We start from the raw sequence: 23279 nt of genomic DNA on the forward strand, positions 1-23279 counted from the left end.
ACTGAATCCTAGAATCCATAGAAAGATCGATTATACAAGAATAAATCCTTGTCAAATTATCAATTATTAAGTGATACTAAACTTCTCTTTCTCATGTGAATCACGTGTTGCCGTTTCCTTCCCTTTCGCTTTTCCTTTCTCTTTTCCTTTCTCCTTGGCATTGCCATTAGCATTGGCATTAGCGTTGACATTGCCATTGACATCAGTAATCAGATTAACATTGGCATTGGCACTAGTATTGGCACTGATATCGGCATTGACATTTTCTTTGGCATCTGCTAGAGGAGGAAAAAGAGGCGGTTCGCAGCCGCTCAATCGACAGAAAACCCTTTCAACAGTTCTGCTGATTTCCTTTCCAAACCCATTGTTGTCCAAAATCAACTCCCAAACAGACTTAGAGACCTTTTCGAGCACTTGGGTTTCAAGCTCCTGCCTTAGGCCATCTCCAACCGAAGGCTGGCCAGAGGGCTCATTTGAGCCCTCTGGCCCTCCAAGATTCCCCAAGATATTAATATTTTAATGAATAGTACATGGCCATATTTGCCTCCGTCTCCAACCGAGGGCCAGAGGGCCAAAGGGCTCGTTTTAGCCCTGTCACAAAAAACCGTCTCCAACCGAGGGCCAAAGGGCCATAGGGCCAAACATAATTTATTATTTAAATTTAAAAACTACAACAACTTAAATTTAAAAACAACAACTTATATTTAAACACTACAAATTAAATTTAAAAACAACATTAACTTAAATTTAAAAATTACAACGACTTAAATTTAATATCCATAATCAATATCATCTTCATCATCCGCCATTGTAGGAGTATAGTCAGAGGTAAACAATTGCCGCCGAGCCATAATTTCATTTTTTTTCCTATCAAAATAGGCCTTACTCATTGGAGTGTAATTCGAAGTGTTCATTTCCATATTCTTATCATCCATTTCTTCTCGTATTTGTTTGGCTCACTCTTCATGTCTACACTTCCTTTCTTCCGCCTCACGGGCATTTTGCTCCGCCAGTAATCGAAATGAGGCCGCCACTTCATGTTAAGCGGCGTAATCAGCATTTGCCTTGCCATTTTCCCTCAACCTTCGGGCCTTGTTTCGTCTCATAGCCCTAGGTAAAGAAATTTCGGACGGAGTCGGATTTTCTACCCTTGTTTGTTGAATGGTAGGAGATCCATCTTCATTCATATCTACAGATGGGGATGCAGCTTCCAAAGAATCCACTCTATGTTGAGGTGGATCTTCAAATAATACCCACCCTTTACAAATTTCCCAACAACCGTGAAACTGAAAGGGTTTTGAGCTGCCCTCCATATACAATTCCTCCGCTTGGCGTACCTAGAAAATATAATTAAAAAAATTTTAGGAAATTAATTCACGAAATTAATGTAATATAATTAAACATTTAAAATAAACTGTAAAAACACTAACTTCGTCATAGTAATTGGCGCCGCTTTCATGTCTACTTGCTGCTGCTAATAGTGCTTGATGCCATTTATTCAAACTTGGATGAAGATGTTTCTTCCATCTTGAAGAACAACTTTCGTGGTTTCGGGTATTCGGTGGAATGGTGCCTTCGTAGAACTCTAAGTATTTTTTGGACACACGAGTCCAAACACCTTCACTTGTTTGAGAAATCCCCCTCACACTATCTTCTGAGATCCATCTATAAGCCTTACAAAGAGCTTCATCTTCTTTTCGAGTCCAAGCCCTACCTTTCATTGCAGATGAGGCCATTTTTTTTTGAAAAAAAATGAAGGAAATATTGCAAATGAAATGAAGAAATATTATAGATGAAGGAAATATTGAAACAAATATTATAGATGAAGGAAATATTGGAAAATATATTGAAATAAATATTGAAAAATTGAAACAAATATTATAGATGAAGGAAATATTAGAAAATATATTGAAGGAAATATTGAAGGAAATATTGAAGGAAATATATTGAAGGAAATATTGAAAAATATTGAAGAAGGAAATATTGCAAATGAAGTGAAGAATTGAAAGAACTTCACCATATTTATAGAAGAAAAAAATGTTTAAAATAAATAAATAAATAAAAAATAAAAAATAAAAAAACCAACGGCTAGTTGCAACGGCTAGCTGACTCAGCTAGCCGTTACATTAAAAAACATTTCAAACTATTAGTGTCGGTTATAACCGACACTAATAGTAGAACTATTAAAAAAAAAAAAGCTCTTTAATGCTATCGGTTTTAACCGACAGCAATAGGAAACATTAAAAAAAAAAATAGCCAGCCCTCCAGCCCTCCAGCCCTCTCCGATCCCGTGGGGCCCTCGTAGATTCCAGAGCCCTTTGGCCTAGCCCTCGGTTGGAGACGGTTTTAGGGCTATTTTCAGCCCTCTGGCCCTCTGGACCCTTCGGTTGGAGATGGCCTTAGTGCATCAAAAAGCTCTCTTTTTGTCTGCTTTTCGGCCCCGGGAGTGTTGAGAACTTTGCTCTGCTCCCCCATTTTAATGGTCGTGTTCTTAAGCTCTTCCTGCAAATACCCATTAAAACCATCACCATTACAATTCACAATTCATAAACAAAACATACAATTTCTGCTAAAAAAATCATAACTTTCAGAGAGAGAATTACATTGGCTTTGAGCTGATTGATGATCTTTAATGAGAGCGTCAATGGTGCCGTCATTAAAACTCACGGATAAGGAAAATACCTATAAAATGACATTTTTAAACCATGCACGAGAGCTTCATATGCAATTTTTGAACGAAATTTGAACAGAAATCTCACAGATAGAGGCGGTAAAAAAAAAAAAGGAAACTTCAATGAAAAGCTTCCAGTCCTGTTCACTTTAACGAAAAACCACGTTAAAGTGAACAACCACATTTTTACACTAAAAAATCAATCCTGATGCTATTCACTTTAACCTTTATTTTGTCCTTATTGTTAAAACTCAATGTTTTCAAGTCATTTTCATTAGTTTTCCTTAAAAAAGAAACGCTTCCTATAAAACAGATGGACCATAAAAAAAGAGATTATCCAATATATTAACTTTTACCACTGAAACCAGCTGATCAATCTATTACTGCATTACAAAGTCAGATTATTGCTGAAACTTTTGATATCAAAGAATAGTGTAATGTAATTTCCATTCTACCCTTTCACTGAATATACAAATGCCATACACTCCCTAATTCTTGTTGTTTTTGTATGGATCGTCGTCGCAGCTGGTTGATTTGCCTGTCAAATACAGGAAGTTTGATGTCTGGACATGCAGCACAGATTCAGCCTAGGCAAAGATACGCAGGACTGTACTCGAAATGTCAAAACTCGTTTTAGTTGTCATCTTCGTCTTTATCCAAGCACGCTGATAAATAGCTCAGGATGAAGCCATCTAGATCTCCCTCAAGGACAGAATCAGGATCTGAGACTTCATAGTTTGTCCGAAGATCTTTCACCATCCGGTATGGCTGCATCAAAAGTAAGAATGGAAGTTAGTCTGACTTAGGTTCTTAACGTTATTGGTGATGGGGAGAAGAGTTGTGTGCGGCTAGTGCTAGAGCATACCTGGAGTACGTAGCTGCGAATCTGGCTACCCCAGGTTATGTCTGTAAGAGATTGTGAATACTGTGCATTCATCTTATTCTGGCGTGCCATCTCAAGCTGGTCTACTCGTGACTGAATAACCGCCATTGCTGAAGCCTTATTCTGATGTTGTGATCTGTACATTGAAGAAAAAATAAACTCCTTGATTAGGATGATAGTTGACGATTCTTAGTTCCAAAAATATTAAGTGAAAAATGTGTTGAACACCTCTCATTCTGACAAGTAGCAGTAATTCCTGTAGGAACGTGAACAATCCTCACAGCACTATCAGTTGTATTAGCATGCTGGCCTCCAGCTCCCCCAGAACGAAATCGCTCAATGCGCAGATCAGATTCATTAATTTGTACATGCTCAGATGCATCTCCCAGGATTGGAGTCACAGCAACAGCAGCAAATGAAGTGTGTCTGCGCTTGTTACTGTCAAAAGGTGAGATCCGTACCAACCTGTGCACTCCTACTTCTGCTTTGGCATATCCAAAAGCATACCCACCATCAACTTTGATTGTTGCCCGCTACAAGAAAGGTTGATCTGAAGTTAGAAAACTAGCATGATCTTCAGTTTAGGGCTTTACTGCAATATAATCAGGGTGGGATGGTGGATTTCCACATGCTTGGGATAGGCTAATTTCATTTACTTTACTGTGCAAATTATTGCTACAGATGTTGTTTAGATCCATTCACGAATAGAAGGATCGGTGGATAAGAAGATGAACCTTGATTCCCGCAATCTCACCGGGCATTTCATCCACCACAGTCATGTTATATCCACGTCGTTGAGCCCACATTTTATACATCTGCATGACCATTGCTGCCCAGTCATTGCTCTCTGTACCCCCAGCTCCTGCTTGAACCTACATTGGACAAAACTATCTAAGGCTCTGCTAGGCATAGATCAATTACAACTACGGTATTTTTCACCATGATAGCATCTATATAATAAGTAGAAAATATCAACAACTATGTGCCAATACATGAATAAAAAAATATAGGAACTGTTGATGCAGAAAGCACGATTCATATATGAAACGGACCTCAATGTAACACGAGCAAGGATCCTGCTCCCCAGCTAACAAAGCTTCAATCTCTTTCTCCTTTGAAGTTCTTCTCATATTAAGCAAAGCGTTCATGGATTCCTGCATATGGGAATCCGTATAACTAACTAAAAAGCACAATGCATGCTGTTCTCGAGTACCTTATTACTTTAAAGAAAGAATTAAACTTCATGTTATGATTCAACATCTGACCATCCTTCTTTGCATCTACGTAGACTGTATAGTGTTATTGCATTGATTCTACGTTCTCCATTAACAATTAATGTTATATGTATATTTTTCCTAGTCATTGAAAAATAGATACTAGTATGAACTTTTCACTATTTGGCATACACAACAAACTAATTAAATAGTTCGAAGCATAAGTTCAGATAGCAGAGACCATCATACATTAAATCTATTATAACCAGTGAATAAAACATCAACTCGGTGCTAATTATTCAAGGCGGCACAAGCCATGAAATAACATGCCTATGAGAAGTATTGAAGGCCCACCGATTCCAGCTCTGAGTCATTCTCTTCACGGGCAAGCTTTACCATGTCTACATGCTCAAGCAATTCCCGCTCAAATGCCTGCACTTCTTTCATTTTACCCAAAAGAGACCCATGCTCGCGGCTTATCTTCCCTGCGTGTACAGGATCATTCCACAGGTCTAGCTTATTCACCTCCGCTGATAACATATCCAACCTAACCAGCAGCTTCTTCCACTGCCACCATAAACCGAAAACATATACTTAAAATTTAAGCAGAAACGGTCGTATACAATCCAAAACAGAAATTCATTCAGCATTTACTAACAATAGTTATACTTCAGAGTCTCAGACTAACAGAAGACATGTATGAACTTCAAAATTAAGCCGAAATATGTCATACAACCTAGGAACTAAACTTAAGGGCAGTTTGATTCAGCATTTATCAAAGGAACACAACATACGGGCTGTTTGGGAGTGCTTCTCTAGGAAGCGCTTCTACTAATAAGCTCTTTTGTTACAAGAAACACGTTGAAATTTTAATGAAACCACTTGCTTCCTCAAAAGGCACTTGGAAGTGCTTCCTGAAGCACCTAGCTCCAGAAGGTGCTTCTACGAGCCAGAAGCACTTTTAAGTTTTTTATGCCAAAACGGTTCTATGAGCCTTATCAAATTCGCTCCAATAAAAAAACAGAGTAGCGACCAAACCAAAGGATTGAACCGTAACATAAGCAAACAAAACTATGCTTCTAAATAAAACTCATTAATTAGCAGAAAAACATGATAAAATGATCGCATTTCAAATTGTACCTGCAAACGTTTCTTAATAAGATGAATGGACTGTGCGATTGCAGCAGCATGACTCTTCCAATCACTCTCATCCTCATCCAGAATCGGCCACTCACTAGCAATGATTCGATCAACCGTCAGCCCGTCACACGTCGACGGCTCCACAGCAGCCTGAGTACCAAACAAGCAAACCAACCCGAACCTGCCGCAACCCGAATACAAACTTTTCACCGTTGGCAGCCCCAATACACCACACCCACTGATATTTTTCCCTGAAGCAGCATTTCCAGAGCTTAAAGCAAGAGGCTTGGAGCCCGAAACGAAGATACTACTCGAAAAGGTGAGATTTTGGAGGGATCCGGATGGGGTTTTTGAGGTATTGGGAGAAAATGAAGAGAACCCAGAATCCAGAATCCTATGTTTTCCAATTGGATGCAGTACATTTTGAGGGTTTAAGGGTTGATTTAGATTTCCGGGTTGGGATTCAGACAGAGTAGAGAAAAGCAGATTGGGGAAAAAGCCGCTTTTGGCTTCTGGGTTTGGGCAGAGAAGCTGGCAGGATCCACTACTACTTGCTCTCCTTCTGAGTATGAAAGATGACATCTTTTCTGATGTTTTGAGTTTTTGGGGTTTAACAGAAACTCCAATTGAGGGTTTTCACAGGAGCTGCTCGAGTCGAATTAAAAGTTGAAACGATGCCGTTTTGAAAATATTGTTACCTTTTGTTGACGAAAATGCCCTTCCCTCGTCCTCTCCTCTCTCCCCAACCCGCCATGGTATTGTACGCCCCCAAAGCCTACGTCTTTCTCAGCCGCCGCCGAGCCACCATGTCAGCCCAACACGACGCCGCAAATCCCAGTTCCCAAGCTGCGCTGCAAACCCCAGGGAACTACCCCGTGCCCCTCTCCCCGCCTCTTCCCGCCATCTCAAAGCACATAGAGCTAGCGAGAGCCATGTCCGCCTCTTCCAAATCCGGCCTCTTCTCCCTCTCGAGAAACGACGTCGTCTACGAGGACGAGTGGCTCATTGTGGTTAACAAGCCTCAGGGTGTTTACTGTGAGTCCGTGTTGGAATCGGTCCCTCAGCTTCTCTGTGACTCGGCCGAGTCAGGTGAGTCAGATTAACTCTTCTTTTTTCTGGTCTGCTTCTTGTTTTCAAGCAAGTGCTTTTCTCGTTATGTTGGCTTAGAAGTGCTTTTCTCAGCACTATGACGAACATGACCTTTCCTTATTTTGAAATGTGCTTCTGATGATTGCCAGTTTGAAATATTCCAATTCTTCAATCCTAATTAGTTTAAAATCCATGTAATCAATGGAAGTTAATTGGGATCAGGGCTTAGTTTTATTGTAGATTCTCCAAGCCAATTGGAAACAACTTCTGCTTATTCGAAAAGCCATAATCTAATTTAGGAAAAGCTTTCTAGTTCATTAGATATGGGAATACTGACCACTTGCAATGGGCCGGAAATTTTGAGTTTGATTCCTGTGATCACATAGCGAGTCAGAAAACTTAAGTCGATAAGAGAGAGCTCGATTGTTAAGTGCAATGGGCCAGAAATTTTGAGTTTGATTCCTGTGATCACATAGCGAGTCGGAAAATTTGAGCCAGTAAGAGTGAGCCCGATTGTTAAGTGTAATATATGGCTCTCGTGAGTTTGATTCTATAAAATAGTCGATCAGAACTATTAAACTCGCACCAGTTCAACGACAATGTTCATAAACAAGAATCGAACTCACATAAACCACTATGGACGGTCTTAAACCCCATAATGGACAGAAAAGTGCTTCTTGGGAAAAAGTTGATTTTTGTTGCTCTTTCTTGAACACTGATTTAGCTTTTGAGTTCAACTTATCAGTTGCAGAGACCCGAACAAAGCAGCCAGAGCTCCATCTTGCAAATCGACTTGATCGCGACACTAGTGGATTGATGATAATAACCAAGTCTCACAAAGTAGCGGCCAAGCTTGTAAAGGCATTTACAGATCACAAAGTTTCCAAAACATACATTGCACGCTGTGTTGGTTCAGCTCCGAAATGGGAAAGAATCACCCTCAAGTCAGGTCATGGTCGGTCTAAGTTTGGGGCATGGCGAGTGTATGCTGCTTCAGACGTAGGGCGGACACTTCCAGGTGGGTCAATGGTGAGAGACATGGAAACAGCGTTTGAAATTTTATCAAAAAATGGACAAGGGAGCTACAGAGAGCCATCTGAGTTTAAGAAAGATGAAGCGAATGTTGTAGTGGTTGAAGAGAAAGCTGTAATAGATGGAGACGCAAAGAAGGATGAGATTTTAGTAAGAGCCCGTCCTAGGAGTGGACGAACACATCAAATTCGCTTGCATTGCCAGTATCTTGGAATTTCCATAAGAGGGGATGTCAAGTATGAGGGTGTGTATGAGTGGAAAGGCACAACTTATGACGGCCATGAACTTCATGCGGAGAGCTTGTCTCTTGAGCACCCTGTTACTGGTCTTCCAGTAATGTTTCGGGCACCTGTACCTTCTTGGGCCAGCCAGGCGTTGCAGCACTAGTTAAGTTCAATGGTTCTGTGTTCAAAGCCTGGGTTCGAGAAGATCTCCCAATCATGGTTAGGTTTCATGCATAAAAGGAGAAATGTATGCCAACTTGATTCGATGCGAAGGGAACTGTAAATTTCGAGACTTTTCCCTTTGCAAATATTTCCCGCTTCAACATGGCTACTTGCTATTGTCTGCGAAAAATGGTTTTAGGTTTGATGCCGAAGGCAAGCTTACCGAGGTCTGCAGTTGCCAGTGCAGCTTTCTCCTACCTCGCCGTTTGCTCCTTTGTTCGATCATACGTGGAGAATGGATTTGGGATTCAAATCAAAAGTCATGAACTTTTGTAAGTAACAATTTACAAGGAAAATCTGTTGTACCATTTCTTCTCAAATATCTCTCATATGATTTGACTTTGCAATTCTGCTTCTGTTTAAGTTGTTAAACTTCTCTTCCTTGCATATTTGGTACGACTCTGCCTTTTCTCTCTTTGCGTAAGGAAAGGGATCCACGAAATCCACCCAATCAATCAATCCGGACCCTTGAAATTTGATCCAACAGCTACAAACAAGAGTCCCTTTAAAAGTTATAATAACTTTAACCGTTTGATCAAATTTTAAGAGTCTGGATTAGGTGATTAGGTGGATTTTGTGGATGGGATCTGAGACGATCCCTTTCCACAATGCTCTCACTTCCTTTTGTTTTTGTTAATGTGGGAAAACGAACCCTCCAACGGATCATAATCCTAACTTGTTACTTGATTCTGTCTCTCTCATCATTTGGGCCAACTCCAAAGACTTCTTCAATACACATTGACGTCCAATAAGCTCCCTCACAAGATAGAACAACTCCTGTGCAAGAGTTACCACTTTACAGTGGCATCCGGTTGAAGGTAAGTTTCTCCGCTCGAAACATTAGAGGGAAAACAAACGCTTGCATTGACCAATTCGATAAACTATGATGTCCTTTTCATTTAGAATTAATCTGTGTGGTTAAAATTATAGATTTTAGAGCAATATAGAACCATAATATGGAGAAATTTTTCAATGTGCCGAAAACACGACCCAGTATACCGGGTGTCATAATATAATTGAATGAATGTTTATTTCAAGTATTTCAGCTAATTATATTATTACATTTAGTATACCTTGTTGTGTTCCTCACACACTAGAAAACATCTCTCGGTAGTGCTTTGGAAACAAAGAAATTCAACTTTGAAAATACCATTTTCCAAGAAGTTTACGATCTGTTTTTTTCTTTTTCCAATCATTAATTCATTGAATCCTGTAGCTGAAAGATTAACCATTTTATATGATTGTTTCCACAATAACCATAGAAGTGCTCTGTGGTTGAGAACGAATTTTAGGCTCGTATTTCACCCAGCACGTCCTAAGTTTGATTTCTGGCATTATTGAATCACACATGGTGGCAATAAGAAGACTAAAATGCCTCTGCGAGTCTTTCCGATCCCTAAAAAGGTGGACTGTCGTGGTAAAGCTACCAGCTAGTTCCTTTAAAAAACAAAATATATATATATATATATATACACACATATACATATTACCGTTTCCACATCGTTAGCAATATTCTACTAAACAAGGGGTAGAGTGCTTATTAAGTTTCAGATTAGTCTAAATTAGTAGGTTTTAGAATGTTTTTGTAGTTGAGCTACTATTCTTAATTTTAACTTGTAAGAGTGAAAGGGATCAAATGCGTGGCAGACTGATCTTGGTTGCATATATTATATTCAATTTTTGTTTTAATAATTTGTAAAGCAAAGACTTTCGAGGCTCAAGTGCGGTAAACGCGTTGGTTTTGTAGAATACAATCAAGAATTCTTCTCCCACCAGCCACCATTAAATTTGTAGACGCGAATTAAGTCAATTGATAAGAGTACAATATCGCTTTTTGCACTTAAGTTTAACTTTTTCTATACGTTAGAGTAGTTCAAAGTATCGTTTTGTCGAAGACTAGTCGTTTAATAAAATGAGACTTGATATAGACTTTTTCCAAGTTATCCTTTTGTTGTATATATAAATGTTTCTTTACTGTAATTTGAATTTATTTGGTATTCAAGTTAGCATCACATTGTGCATTAAAATCAATTGCGTGCAGAGATTATAAAGCTTCCATAAAAAAATTGGTAAGTAATCCTTCTTCCTTTAGACTTTGTTTGGTACAACACCAACTGTGATTTTTCATAACCTAATTGAAATGTTTTGTAACACCCCACATCGCCCAAGGAAGTAGATCATGTAAGCTTTATATGTATATTCATATCTCTACCTAGCACGAGGCCTTTTGGGAGCTCACTGGCTTCGTGTTCCATCGAAACTCCGAAGTTAAGCGAGTTCACGCGAGAGCAATCCTAGGATGGGTGACCCACTGAGAAGTTCTCGTCTGAGTTTCCAGAAACAAAACCGTAAGGGCGTGGTTGGGGTTCATATAAAGGTGCAAGTTACATTAGTATAATGAGAAGATAATATTTAACACAATATCGGAGGTCGTGGTTGCTTGCTTTCTAAGGTAGTATAAAGCCATTTTGGAGGTTAATTTTATTAAATTTGGAGGTGGTGCTACTACATATAAAGCCATTTAACTTTGCTATGTTAACTATGAATTACCAAAAGTAACTTTTAACATTTTAAAACAAAATTCGTTTCAATCATCCTTCGCCTCAAAGACTTTTGTTTGACGTGCTCTATAAATAGAAAATCTTATGTTTTAGTAAGACAGCGATTTGCATAAACGTGAATTTTGTGATTTACATCAAGTAATTATTGAGCTGGTGCTGATTTGGCCAACTCTATCCATCAACGAGAAAAAGGTGTCCCTAGGGACCAAGACAACTCTGAGCATATGACAAAACTTATACCAAATAATCAAACCAACCAGTTGTGTTAGTCCAAGGTACATGCAAGAATCTTCCCCCAATTCCCACCTGCCTTTCAAACCAGCAAGCTTTATAGCTTTACAGATTCCAATCCCCAGGCAGTGCAACGATAATTTTAGAGTACACCAGATATTGAGAACCTTAACGGTTTAGATGTGCGCTCGAGAATTTAAAGAAATTTAACAAGCGGATATGATCCAAACCCACTAGGATATCGTTTGGATTTGGATAATGCAGTTGTAATATATTATTAAGATTATAAGAGGCTGCAGTTCATACCCACCAAGCATTTTTCTTTCCTTTGCCATATAAATATCTCAGATATACCAAGAAAATTATTGAAGGAAGCAATTGTTGTGTGTGAGATTTTGGAAGATGGGTTTGCTGAGTGAGGGACTGACACAGATTGTGATTCCCTTGGCTGCGGTTGTGGGGCTTGGTTTTGCTTTGCTGCAGTGGTTTTTGGTGTCAAGGGTGAAGGTCTCTGGTGGGCATGGTGAGCGAAATGGGTACAAGGACAAGCTCATTGGAGAAGAAGAAGAGGGTGTTAACTCTCTTGAGGTTACCATCAAGTGTGCTGAGATCCAGCATGCCATTTCCATTGGTGATCTCTCTCTCTCTCTCTCTCTCTCTCGTTCTTGTAGTTGTTTTACATTTTTTTTACCATTTCATACCAGTATAAGCTGCATCCTAATACAATATGTCTGTTCTTTAAGCAATAAGAATCCTCGCTGAAGGTTTCGTCGTTAAAGCATCATTTTGTTGTAGTGTATATCAGATCACACCCAGAAAAGAATGAAAAACACAAAATATGCTTTTACTACCCTTTTAATGTGTTTGCTGAAAATTTAATCCTGTGTTTTTCGTTTTGTTGTATACTCATCACTGCCTGAAAAGAATAAAAAGCTATGTTCTTGCTTCCCTTTTTTGTTTTGTGGCGGAAGTTTTCGTCACCAAAGCATCATTCAGTTGTAGTGATCTGTGATCACACCCTGAAAATAATGAAAATTTAGTACTTGGTACCTTTTTAATCTTCGTCGCGGAAGATTTCCTCGCAATAGCATCTGTTGTACCGATCACGGATCAAACTTGAAAAGAATGAGAACTATGTTGCTGCACTTTTGTGACAGTAAATTTGAAATCTAACTTTTGATTCGTATAATGTTTCTAGGGGCGACCTCTTTTCTCTTTACCCAATACAAATACCTCAGCATCTTCGTTGGCGTTTTTAGCGCCATCATCTTCCTCTTCCTTGGCTCAGTGAAGGGTTTCAGCACCAAAAGTGAACCCTGCACATATAACACAGGCAACATGTGCAAGCCGGCACTAGCCAACGCCTTCTTCAGTACCGTTGCCTTCTTGCTCGGTGCTTTTACATCTGTTCTCTCTGGATTTCTTGGGATGAAGATCGCAACATATGCCAATGCCAGAACAACCCTAGAAGCAAGGAGGGGTGTTGGGAAGGCTTTCATCACCGCTTTTCGCTCGGGTGCTGTGATGGGGTTCCTTCTTGCTGCCAATGGACTTTTAGTGCTGTATGCGTCCATAAACCTATTTAAGCTGTATTATGGGGATGACTGGGAAGGACTGTACGAGTCAATTACTGGTTATGGACTTGGAGGTTCTTCAATGGCACTCTTTGGAAGAGTCGGGGGAGGCATATACACGAAAGCAGCTGATGTTGGTGCTGACCTTGTTGGGAAAGTTGAACGAAATATCCCCGAAGATGATCCACGAAACCCTGCTGTAATTTGCTACATCTCCCTTTTGTACTATGTTTTTCTGCTCATTTGTTTTAGATTTTCCCAAATACAGAGCATCACATTTGGCCTTTTGAGAATTAGTTGTACGTTTTTTTGTTAAACGTAGTCAGAAGCGCTTTTTAGTTGTATGAGCGCTTTTAATTTTGTGTTTCTTTTTCAGGTTATTGCAGACAATGTGGGTGACAACGTAGGAGACATTGCCGGGATGGGATCTGACCTGTTCGGATCTTATGCCGAGTCATCTTGTGCAGCATTGTTTGTTGCATCCATATCATCCTTTGGCATCGGTCATGACTACACCGCTATGTCGTATCCCTTGATCATAAGTTCAATGGGGATTGTGGTTTGTTTGATAACAACCCTTTTCGCAACAGATCTGTTTGAGATCAAGAAAGTCAGTGAGATCGAACCCGCTTTGAAGCGTCAACTCGTTATCTCAACCGTCTTAATGACTGTTGGGATCGCCGTGGTCACCTTTGTAGCTTTGCCATCAGAGTTCACTCTCTTCAGCTTTGGAACCAATAAGGCTGTCAAGAACTGGTATGCCTCTTTATATCCTCAACTTCTGTTCTTCCCAAGTAATTCTTCATTGTGACTGTTACACCATCACGGTCTTATCAATTCACTCATGTCATAACACGTATCCATTTACTAATTAATTGTTAATTTGAATTACGTGCTGCAGGTACCTCTTCTTTTGTGTAGCAATTGGCTTGTGGGCTGGCCTTGTTATCGGATACACTACAGAGTATTACACTAGCAATGCTTACAGGTGATCCGATTAATTTCCTATTAGTTGTGATTAATACAACACTAGAAATATTTCTGTTCATCAAAACCCTTACGCTGACTAATATGTTTGATTTGCAGTCCGGTACAGGATGTGGCGGATTCTTGCAGGACTGGTGCTGCAACGAACGTGATTTTCGGGCTGGCTCTTGGTTACAAATCAGTCATCATTCCTGTGTTCGCCATTGCGTTTGCTATCTACGTTAGCTTTAGTTTGGCTGCCATGTATGGAATTGCTGTGGCTGCTTTGGGAATGCTGAGCACTATCTCCACAGGTCTTGCAATTGATGCTTATGGCCCAATAAGTGACAATGCTGGTGGGATCGCAGAGATGGCCGGGATGAGCCATGAGATACGCGAAAGAACAGATGCTTTAGATGCTGCTGGAAACACAACTGCTGCTATTGGCAAGGTAAAACAAACTAGGCGCATTCTCGAGAGGCATTCTGAAAGCATGGTGATTTGTATTCCTTATTTCGATTTTGACATGTTTTCTTGTATGTCTCAGGGTTTTGCTATTGGATCGGCTGCTCTTGTTTCTCTTGCTTTGTTCGGTGCCTATGTCAGCAGAGCCGGAATAGAGACTGTTGATGTGTTGACGCCGAAAGTCTTCATTGGCCTGCTTGTGGGAGCTATGCTTCCCTACTGGTTTTCTGCCATGACAATGAAGAGTGTGGGAAGTGCAGCGCTTAAAATGGTCGAAGAGGTTCGCAGGCAATTCAACACAATTCCGGGGCTCATGGAAGGAACAGCAAAGCCAGATTACGCAACGTGCGTCAAGATTTCCACAGATGCTTCCCTCAAGGAGATGATCCCGCCAGGCGCTTTGGTCATGCTTACACCACTCATTGCCGGCACCTTCTTTGGAGTTGAAACTCTTGCCGGGATTCTTGCTGGTTCACTTGTTTCCGGTGTGCAGGTAAAGTAAACCTTTCTCGTGCTGTAGATTTTGAATTTCTCACACCCTTCAGTTGGATTTACCGGCATTTGCTAAGACGCGTCTCCCTTTGTTTTCCTCCACAGATTGCCATTTCTGCTTCCAACACTGGAGGCGCATGGGATAATGCAAAGAAGTACATAGAGGTAAGCACGCTTTTGCGCTCGATTGAGCTTCAGTTGTTGTTAGAATGCGAGCATCCAACCCAAAACCACTCGTGCACGTTCTAATAACCCGCTATGTTATACCTGCAGGCCGGCGCTTCAGAACATGCTAAGTCACTAGGTCCCAAGGGTTCGGAGCCCCACAAGGCGGCCGTCATAGGTGATACGATCGGAGATCCGCTCAAGGACACTTCAGGTCCTTCGCTCAATATTCTGATCAAGCTCATGGCAGTTGAGTCCTTGGTGTTTGCTCCTTTCTTTGCAGCTCATGGAGGCCTCCTCTTCAAATGGCTTTGAAAATGGAGTTGCAAATCAAGTTAACCGCGGTATATGTGTTAATAAAGACGGAGCTTTTCACTCTAATTCCCAATTTTACTAGAACTACGTATGTCCATGTTACTCTTTGTTGCGTATCAATATATATATGTATCCACAATCATATTTATCAATTTTTTTTTCTTTTGTCAAAGTAATATTTTAACTACTTTAGTCTATACGAGAAAGGTTGCTCTTTTGTGATTGAAAGATCACGGTTCGAGTTATGAAATAGTCTCCTTGCAAAGCAAGGGTGAAGATGCGTACGAAATACGTCACCCCCACCCTCTGGTGTGCGATTCTCACAAAGCTGAGAGCCTGTTGGCTTAGGTCGCCCTTTTAACATTATCAGGTTTTGACTTTGAGTGTTGAGAGGAGAGAAACTTAGCTACATTTTGAGTGTCATGGTGGTGATATTCGGCCTTTTCATGTGTTATCAAATGTTTTTGCTTTTTTACGTAACGATGTGTTAAAATTACTAATTAGACATTCAAGATGATAAGAGGAAGTAATTTTCCGGACTAAGCGCTCACATTCCATGTTTAAGGATGGGCCAATCAATATTAGGTCATGGCTAACTCTAATTAGTGTTAATTAAGGTTGATGGACCAAGAAGTAACTTCCATACAAAGGCTAAATTTTTTATTAATTAGGAATCTAAACTGATGATCACCTTTTTCAACGTTGAAAAGAGAGATAACACAACCATTTGCCGACTTCTTTCAACGGTGAAAAAGAGAAGTAATACAACCAACTAGCAACCTCTTTCAACGTTGAAAACAGAAGTAACACGAACAACGTTAATTTTTGGCTGAAAACGTCAGTTAGGTTACTTGAAAACAAAAGTAGATCAATTCAAAAGCAATAACCATGATAACATTGATAAGCACAAATGCAAATCATGTAAGAAGGCTATGTCTCTGTCCATTTCCTATCATTAAAGTCAAACGAGCCTTGAGTGACTTCCAATCCAAGCATCCAAAGAATTGCACAGCAGAACACAATGAGTGCCGTCCCACTATGAAAATTCATATATTTAAGCCTGCAACAAGTTTATCTTATGGTTTGGAGCTATGTGCCTTTTTCTATGTTTTTGTCCTTAGCAAGGTCACAATCCCACTATTTTTAGTAATATCCATATGGGAAAGCTTTCTTTTTTAAATCAAAAGTAACAAGTTCATTAGATAAACCTTCAAGCCTAAAGTGGGTAAACTACAAAAGCAATCATAGTTCAGTCGATTAAGAGCATTTACTTTTACATTTGATATTTCAAGCTCAAACTTCCCGCTATCTTAATACTACTTATATAAAAAAAAAATGTAACTTACAGCGGACAAAAGACGCACAAACAATTAAGCAGCACACATTATTAGAGCTAAGGTATAACAGTAGTCAAGTTTGAACAATCCATATGTTGAGCTTTTCTTTTCTTTTCTTTTTTTGGTGAAAATTTTTTCTTATCTTTTTCATGAGGATGGAGTTAAAAAACGAAGCTACTTACTTTTTCTTCAATTTATAAAAATTAGATTGTTGTCATTAGTGTGTTTATTTAGGAATGTGATTGTATAAAAAACGAAGCTACTTACTTTATCGTCTCTCTCTCACCCAATCTCAAAGTTAGCTTTACGACAAATCATCCATTTATTTTTCTTTATATTTCCATAATACTTTTTCTTTTCGATAGTTGTTTACGCTAGCTTATTTGAATATCAATCGCATTTAAGATATGGTGACTTTTACAAATTTTACAATGAGCTAACTATAATAATTTTCTTTTAAGAAACAATTCAGCATTTCAAACTGCAAACCGTGACCATATTAATTCATATTCTAACACAATAACTTGGAGAAATGTTACATACAAATACAAATTCAATGAATTCTGATCCAGGCTTGAATATTCCAGTGTGGAAACGTAAGACTTTGATTTTGTCAAATTACGATGTTGTACGATAATAATAAAATTGGATAGTCCAAAGACATTGTCAAACAATACAAAAGTTTAATCATAATTTGTGATTTGTTTAACCCAATCCTAGTCTCCTCCTATTAAGTATTAAGATGTTTCTAAATAAAAGATTTTTCAGCGTGATGGGACATGGCTCAGTACATTAGGCCATCTCCAACCGAAGGGTCCAGAGGGCCAGAGGGCCGAAAATAGCCCTAAAACTGTCTCCAACCGAGGGCTAGGCCAGAGGGCTCTGGAATCTGGGAGGGCCCCACGGGATCGGAGAGGGCTGGAGGGCTGGCTTATTTTTTTTTTAATAGTTCTACTATTAGTGTCAGTTATAACCGACACTAATAGTTTGAAATGTTTTTTAATATAACGGCTAGTAGCCGTTGGATTATTAGGCCTCTTTTTTTTTTTTTTTTTTTTTTAATGAATTTAAACTTCTTTTTTTCCCTTTTTTTTCCTTTTCATATGAATCAAATTTTGTTTCATATTTTTTTTCCTATAACTTCTATTTCACAAAATTTGTTTCATATTTTTTTTCAATTCTATTTTTTTCGTATAACTTCCTAGGCCATTTATACAACATTAAATTGTAGTTTTTAAATAATAAATTATGTTTGGCCCTATGGCCCTTTGGCCCTCGGTTGGAGACGGTTTTTTGTGACAGGGCTAAAACGAGCCCTTTGGCCCTCTGGCCCTCGGTTGGAGACGGAGGCAAATATGGCCCTGTACTGTTCATTAAAATATTAATATCTTGGGGAATCTTGGAGGGCCAGAGGGCTCAAACGAGCCCTCTGGCCAGCCTTCGGTTGGAGATGGCCTTAAGGGTCTGTTTGCTGGCCCGATTGAGATAAGTTGTAATCAATTAAAATAGAGATGTCAGATTGACAGGACTGAACATGATAGGTTATTAATTCACAATAGTGTATGTTATCTAACCAATATTATACACGGGTTACAAGTCCTGTTTACAAAGCCTAATCAATGTTTGTCAATCCAATCTTATCCCTAAAACTCAATCTCATTCAGCTCACCAATCGAATCTTAAGTGTCAAAACACAAATGGTTGGATATATAAAAAATAAAATTTCCAACTACTTATATTATAATACTTAATGTATAGGACTGTGTGTGTGGCACATTAAATTTTGGGAATTTTAACGAAAAGCACCCGGTACTGTTCATTTTAACAAAAAACCACATTTTTACACCAAAAAGTCAATCCTGGTACTATTCACTTTACCCTATATTTTGTTTTTATTATTAAAACTCAAAGTTTTCAAACCCTTTTCATTAGTTTTCCTTTAAATTTTTCTTTTTTTTAGTGGGCCAAATTTCATTTAATTAAATTTAAAGATAATGTCATTAATATTCCTCACAGACCTTTTACAAATGAGTAAATTGTAGTAATGGTCCTCAACTTTAATTAAATTAGAGCAATAGTTTCTCAACTAAAAATTCATTATCATTGGTTTCTTAACTAAAAATCTATTATCATTGATCCCTTAACTTATCAAAACGTGTAGCTATGGTTATTTTTGTCAACTTCGTCAAAATTTTGTCAAAATGAGTTATGTTGGAAGGATCATTGCTACAATTGGGTTAAAGTTGAGGGACCATTTCTCCAATTTGGTTAAAGTTGAGGGACAATTTCTCTAATTGAATTAAAGTTGAGGGACCATTGGTAATGAATTTTGAGTTGAGGGACTATAGCCGCACATTTCGATGAGTTAAATGACCAATGATAATAAATTTTTAATTGAATGACCATTGCTCTAATTAAGTTAAAGTTGATGGACCATTGCTACATTTACTCGTTACAAAGTAACCAAACTAAGGCATTTCCGTAAACTCCCACTCGATTCCTCCAACCCACGTGGCGCACCCAGTTGCTGCAGCGCAAACTTCAGTGAGGGACCAATAAGATCCCGCCACCTCACGCCAATGACAAGACGAAACCACGTGGCGAGTTTCTATTGGTACCGTCTTCCAGCGAGGACTCTTACCCCAAGATAAAAACTACTGCTGTGAAAACCGATTGTTATATATAACAGCCCTGCAGGGATCGAGCTTCCTCATCAGTCTCTGTAGCTGCAGACTCTCTCGGTGCGGAAAACGATGGCGTTTAGGGTTCGAACCAACTCGAGCTTGCTGCCCCTGGTCCTTCTCTCTCTCCTCGCCATCGCCTCCGCCAAGGTTTTCTTCGAAGAACGGTTCGAAGGTATACATACATCTCTCTCTCTGTCTCTCACTCTGTATCTATAGGTGTACGGATCATTTGATGTCATCGGTTTTTGGTTGCATTTTCAATTGATTAGGGTTTTAGAGGCTTTGTGTGCGGTAATTGAGTTGAATCAGATGTCATTTCTGGAGGATCGGTGTTGGTTATTAGTCTGCGATTCGATCTGATTGTGTTGGTGGTTAATGTTTTATGAATACTGTTAGTGTGAGCTTAATTGACGGTTTTCAATTGGATCTGCTAGAAACTTGATTAAAGTTTGAATTTTCAGCTTGATTTGTGGTTTCGGTTATGTTTTCGAATGGAAATCTTTGGGTATTGATATATCTGTGTGCGTATATGATAAATGTGGTCAGTGAAGTGTTTGTAAATTACAAAAAATAGGGTTTAGGGTTTTGTTAGAATCGATAAATGGTGTTGAATAGAAGAAAAAAATCAATAATTGTAAGGTTTCCAGTCCAATTTCAGTTCAAAGATGTTGCATTCTCTGTTTTCAATCTGTAGTGTCACAGGTTGTTAAGCTCGTATATGATTTTGAACAGAATTAAAGCTAAATCTCTTCCGTTCCGTTAAATTGATATTCTTTTGTTGCTAAATCCATTGGTTGGCTCGAGACTCGTTTCTTTCTGCAGTTGAACTTGTCAATTATTAGTGATGTTGCAATGTTGACAGAGTTTGATTGGTAGGAGCTCGAAAAGGCACAAATTTTTGCCTGATACAGTAGTAGTCAAAGTGGGGCAGGCGTAGAATGTCAAATGGTATCATGTGTAGGTCAAGTAGCATTAAAAGGGTCTTTAAAAAGTGAAGAAGCTTACTTCTCTTGTACATTTAACATGTTGACTTCTCTGGTTCTTTACTTTTTACTGTTTCCAGTGATCTTTTTTGTTGTTCTATTGTTCTGAATCTGTTTTCTCGTGTTTCTTGTGCTATTTGTCAAATACTAAAAGACGGATGGGATAAACGTTGGGTTAAATCTGACTGGAAGAGAGATGAGAGCCTTGCTGGAGAATGGAACTACACCTCTGGCAAATGGAATGGAGATGCTAATGACAAGGGTATCTGTTCATAACCAATTATGTCTCTTGTATTTATGTTATCTGCAGATTTTTTACTGTGTTCCTTGCTTGATTTTTTATATTGTGAAGATCGTCCTGATGACCAGTTTCGATGACTTTAACATCTTGGTACAGGCATCCAAACAAGTGAGGATTATAGGTTTTATGCCATTTCAGCTGAGTTCCCTGAATTCAGCAACAAGGACAAGACACTAGTGTTCCAATTTTCCGTGAAACATGAGCAGAAGCTTGACTGTGGTGGTGGCTACATCAAGTTACTCAGCGGTGATGTTGATCAGAAGAAATTTGGCGGTGATACCCCATACAGGCAAGTGATATTCCCATTTGATCTGACTGTTTTGTTATCTTTGCGTCAATCTGTTTACCTCATTTAATAATTTCTGACATGGTATATAAACTTTTATGGTTTGCAGTATCATGTTTGGGCCAGATATCTGTGGATACAGCACCAAGAAAGTTCACGCAATTCTTAACTACAATAACACAAATAACTTGATCAAGAAGGACGTCCCTTGTGAGACTGATCAGCTTACTCATGTTTATACCTTTATCCTCCGCCCAGATGCTACCTACAGCATCCTTATTGACAATGTAGAGAAACAAACTGGCAGCCTCTACAGTGATTGGGATCTTCTGCCTCCAAAGAAAATCAAGGATCCCGAGGCCAAGAAAGTATGTATCTATAATTGAACTCTTGAGATATCAGTAAACTATTCATAACTGAAGTGGTGATTAACTAACCATCTGATATCGACAGCCTGAAGATTGGGATGACAAAGAATACATTCCTGACCCCGAAGATACTAAGCCAGAGGTAGTCACGCATTTTATATACAAATCATCTATGCTTATTCTTTTTAACTACTTAATATACAAGCATGCTGACTCTCATTGTCTGTTTGTAGGGTTATGATGACATTCCCAAGGAGATAGTAGATCCCGAAGCCAAGAAGGTAATGATTTGACGTGGGTTTGCAAAATACTACACATGCACGGAAGAGTATTTCTGTTGCTCACTAACGTGATTTGGTGTTTCAGCCGGAAGATTGGGATGATGAGGAAGATGGTGAATGGACTGCCCCAACCATTCCCAACCCCGAATACAAGGGTGAATGGAAGCCAAAGGTTTGTGGAATTCAGGTTTGAATAATATCTTGAAAGGTAACTTTTAAGTGCTCTGTCATAATTTTTGTCCCCCACTATGCAGAAAATCAAGAACCCCAACTTCAAGGGAAAGTGGAAGGCACCACTCATTGACAACCCAAAGTTCAAGGATGACCCTGAGCTGTATGTTTACCCCAACTTGAAGTATGTCGGAATCGAATTGTGGCAGGTAATATTGTCTGTTACCTTTCCTCCAGTTTTCTATTTTAGTTCCCTCAGTAATCAAAGTCCGATAAGCAAGATGTGGAATGTCCTAGGTGAAATCTGGAACCCTGTTTGACAATATCTTGATCGCTGAAGACCCGGAGTATGCAAAGCAGCTGGCTGACGAAACGTGGGGAAAACAAAAAGATGTATGTCATCTAGCATACCTTTTTCCGTAGCTATTTCTAACAGTATTCTTTTAACATGTCTGATTGAGTTTCGTGCAATCTCAGGCTGAGAAGGCAGCATTCGAGGAAGCAGAGAAACTGCAGGAGGAGGTACTACTCTTTTCCCTCTAATGTTTATTCACGTAGTCCAAAATTATTCACACTATTATTAATCTTGTGCTTTTCGTTCTTATTAACTTGTTGCCTTAATCCTTTTGCCAGGAAGCAAAAGACCCAGTTGATTCTGATGTAAGCATACAAAACTTACACCTGAGAATTTATTAGCCATCATCTTTTTCTGCGGTCCCTAACCGCTTCTCTGTGTTATTCAGGCCGAGGAAGAAGATGATGCTGACGCCGATGATGCGGAAGATGACTCTGACGCCGAATCTAAACCAGACTCAACTGAAGAGAGCGCCGAGGAGGCTGAGAAACATGTAGGTTTTCTTCCTTTTTCGGTTTACCAACCATACAACTAGTCTGTTTACTGATTGATGCGCCTTGTGCTTTGTGTTTTCAGGACGAACTGTAGGAAGGGAAGCACCGAAGAGTTCTGGAGAAAAGCTTCGGCGTCAAGTGCTCCATTTTTTTCTTCGTTATTTTTTAGCTGTAGAAGTGTTAGAGGAAAGAGATACTGCTAAATGTTGAATGTTGCTGATTTCTTAATCTCTCATTTAGCTATTTGATCCATGTGAACAAAAACGATGAGATGTGTTTGTTCTTTTTCATAATCACATGAGATTAGTTTAAACCGAGTACTCTTTGAATTTTTCTGTCGAATTCAATATTTTCGTTGTTTATATTTTGGCTTGAATGCTAAAATGGTCCCTGCGGTTTACATTGCTAAGAAAATCCTCATGGGATTTCCAAATTAGATTGGTTGCCAAGTTTACGCTCTCTTGGTGTTTTTGGTTTTTCCAACATTAGAGTGAAATTAGATGAAACGATTCATTGTCTTGAATTTAGATCGATAATGGGCGGAGTCGTTGAGTCGGGAGAGAGAAAGGAGGACTGAGGTGAGGTCGAGAGAGAGAGAGACAGAGTTGAATTTAATTGAGCGGTTGAGATTAAATCTCAATCAATCCGACGACTATAATAATTTATAATCTTATATGTTATATATTTAAAATTTAAATTATATAATCATAAAATTCGGTTCGATATTACTGATCTATGATCCCAACACCTGTACCAAACTTTTTCAAGAATTTTT

The 23279-nt window shown here is 39.1% G+C and overlaps 4 protein-coding genes across 5 annotated transcripts; 3 read left to right on the forward strand and 1 right to left on the reverse strand.

Annotated features, from left to right (window-relative positions):
• Nucleotides 1-2992: 2992 nt before the first annotated feature.
• Nucleotides 2993-6490, reverse strand: LOC103423545 (peptide chain release factor PrfB2, chloroplastic-like). Its single transcript, XM_008361631.4, has 7 exons — nucleotides 5909-6490; nucleotides 5123-5335; nucleotides 4607-4708; nucleotides 4289-4426; nucleotides 3783-4087; nucleotides 3537-3690; nucleotides 2993-3439 (listed from the first exon to the last, which is right to left on the reverse strand). The coding sequence occupies exons 1-7, from the start codon at nucleotides 6488-6490 to the stop codon at nucleotides 3305-3307; spliced, it is 1629 nt and encodes a 542-aa protein (XP_008359853.2). The 3' UTR covers nucleotides 2993-3304.
• Nucleotides 6491-6621: 131 nt separating this feature from the next.
• LOC103423546 (RNA pseudouridine synthase 1-like) lies at nucleotides 6622-8822 on the forward strand. Of its 2 annotated transcripts, none has more exons than XM_008361632.4 (2): nucleotides 6622-6997; nucleotides 7743-8822. In XM_008361632.4, exons 1-2 carry the CDS (start codon nucleotides 6622-6624, stop codon nucleotides 8414-8416), a joined length of 1050 nt encoding a protein of 349 aa, XP_008359854.2. In that variant the 3' UTR covers nucleotides 8417-8822. The 2 variants fall into 2 exon arrangements, with proteins under 2 accessions (XP_008359854.2, XP_028945800.1); XM_029089967.2 differs by having other exon boundaries at nucleotides 7749-8822.
• A 2313-nt stretch (nucleotides 8823-11135) lies between these two features.
• Nucleotides 11136-15416, forward strand: LOC103423547 (pyrophosphate-energized vacuolar membrane proton pump 1). Its single transcript, XM_008361633.4, has 8 exons — nucleotides 11136-11898; nucleotides 12466-13040; nucleotides 13218-13597; nucleotides 13743-13829; nucleotides 13928-14258; nucleotides 14355-14765; nucleotides 14870-14929; nucleotides 15038-15416. The coding sequence occupies exons 1-8, from the start codon at nucleotides 11670-11672 to the stop codon at nucleotides 15242-15244; spliced, it is 2280 nt and encodes a 759-aa protein (XP_008359855.1). The 5' UTR covers nucleotides 11136-11669; the 3' UTR covers nucleotides 15245-15416.
• A 3836-nt stretch (nucleotides 15417-19252) lies between these two features.
• On the forward strand, nucleotides 19253-22817 carry LOC103450863 (calreticulin-like). Its single transcript, XM_008390264.4, has 13 exons — nucleotides 19253-19437; nucleotides 20403-20510; nucleotides 20646-20838; nucleotides 20945-21203; nucleotides 21289-21345; nucleotides 21437-21484; nucleotides 21570-21656; nucleotides 21739-21864; nucleotides 21953-22048; nucleotides 22133-22177; nucleotides 22289-22315; nucleotides 22399-22503; nucleotides 22587-22817. Exons 1-13 carry the CDS (start codon nucleotides 19335-19337, stop codon nucleotides 22596-22598), a joined length of 1266 nt encoding a protein of 421 aa, XP_008388486.2. The 5' UTR covers nucleotides 19253-19334; the 3' UTR covers nucleotides 22599-22817.
• Nucleotides 22818-23279: the final 462 nt, after the last annotated feature.

This window comes from Malus domestica, chromosome 12 (assembly GCF_042453785.1).
Source record: "Malus domestica chromosome 12, GDT2T_hap1".
NCBI classification, from domain to species: domain Eukaryota; kingdom Viridiplantae; phylum Streptophyta; class Magnoliopsida; order Rosales; family Rosaceae; genus Malus; species Malus domestica.

Bases quoted from the DNA above. Each gene is read 5' to 3' on its own strand.
- LOC103423545 (XM_008361631.4), bottom strand. From the start codon at position 6,490: ATGTCATCTTTCATACTCAGAAGGAGAGCAAGTAGTAGTGGATCCTGC. The intron at 4,709-5,122 runs GTGGGCCTTCAA...TCCCATATGCAG, and splicing joins ATGACTCAGAGCTGGAATCG to GAATCCATGAACGCTTTGCT. The intron at 4,088-4,288 runs GTTCATCTTCTT...CCTTTCTTGTAG, and splicing joins GTGAGATTGCGGGAATCAAG to CGGGCAACAATCAAAGTTGA.
- LOC103423546 (XM_008361632.4), top strand. From the start codon at position 6,622: ATGCCCTTCCCTCGTCCTCTCCTCTCTCCCCAACCCGCCATGGTATTG. The intron at 6,998-7,742 runs GTGAGTCAGATT...TCAACTTATCAG, and splicing joins CTGTGACTCGGCCGAGTCAG to TTGCAGAGACCCGAACAAAG.
- LOC103423547 (XM_008361633.4), top strand. From the start codon at position 11,670: ATGGGTTTGCTGAGTGAGGGACTGACACAGATTGTGATTCCCTTGGCT. The intron at 11,899-12,465 runs GTGATCTCTCTC...TAATGTTTCTAG, and splicing joins CCAGCATGCCATTTCCATTG to GGGCGACCTCTTTTCTCTTT. The intron at 14,766-14,869 runs GTAAAGTAAACC...TTTCCTCCACAG, and splicing joins CACTTGTTTCCGGTGTGCAG to ATTGCCATTTCTGCTTCCAA.
- LOC103450863 (XM_008390264.4), top strand. From the start codon at position 19,335: ATGGCGTTTAGGGTTCGAACCAACTCGAGCTTGCTGCCCCTGGTCCTT. The intron at 19,438-20,402 runs GTATACATACAT...AAATACTAAAAG, and splicing joins CTTCGAAGAACGGTTCGAAG to ACGGATGGGATAAACGTTGG. The intron at 20,839-20,944 runs GCAAGTGATATT...TATGGTTTGCAG, and splicing joins GGCGGTGATACCCCATACAG to TATCATGTTTGGGCCAGATA.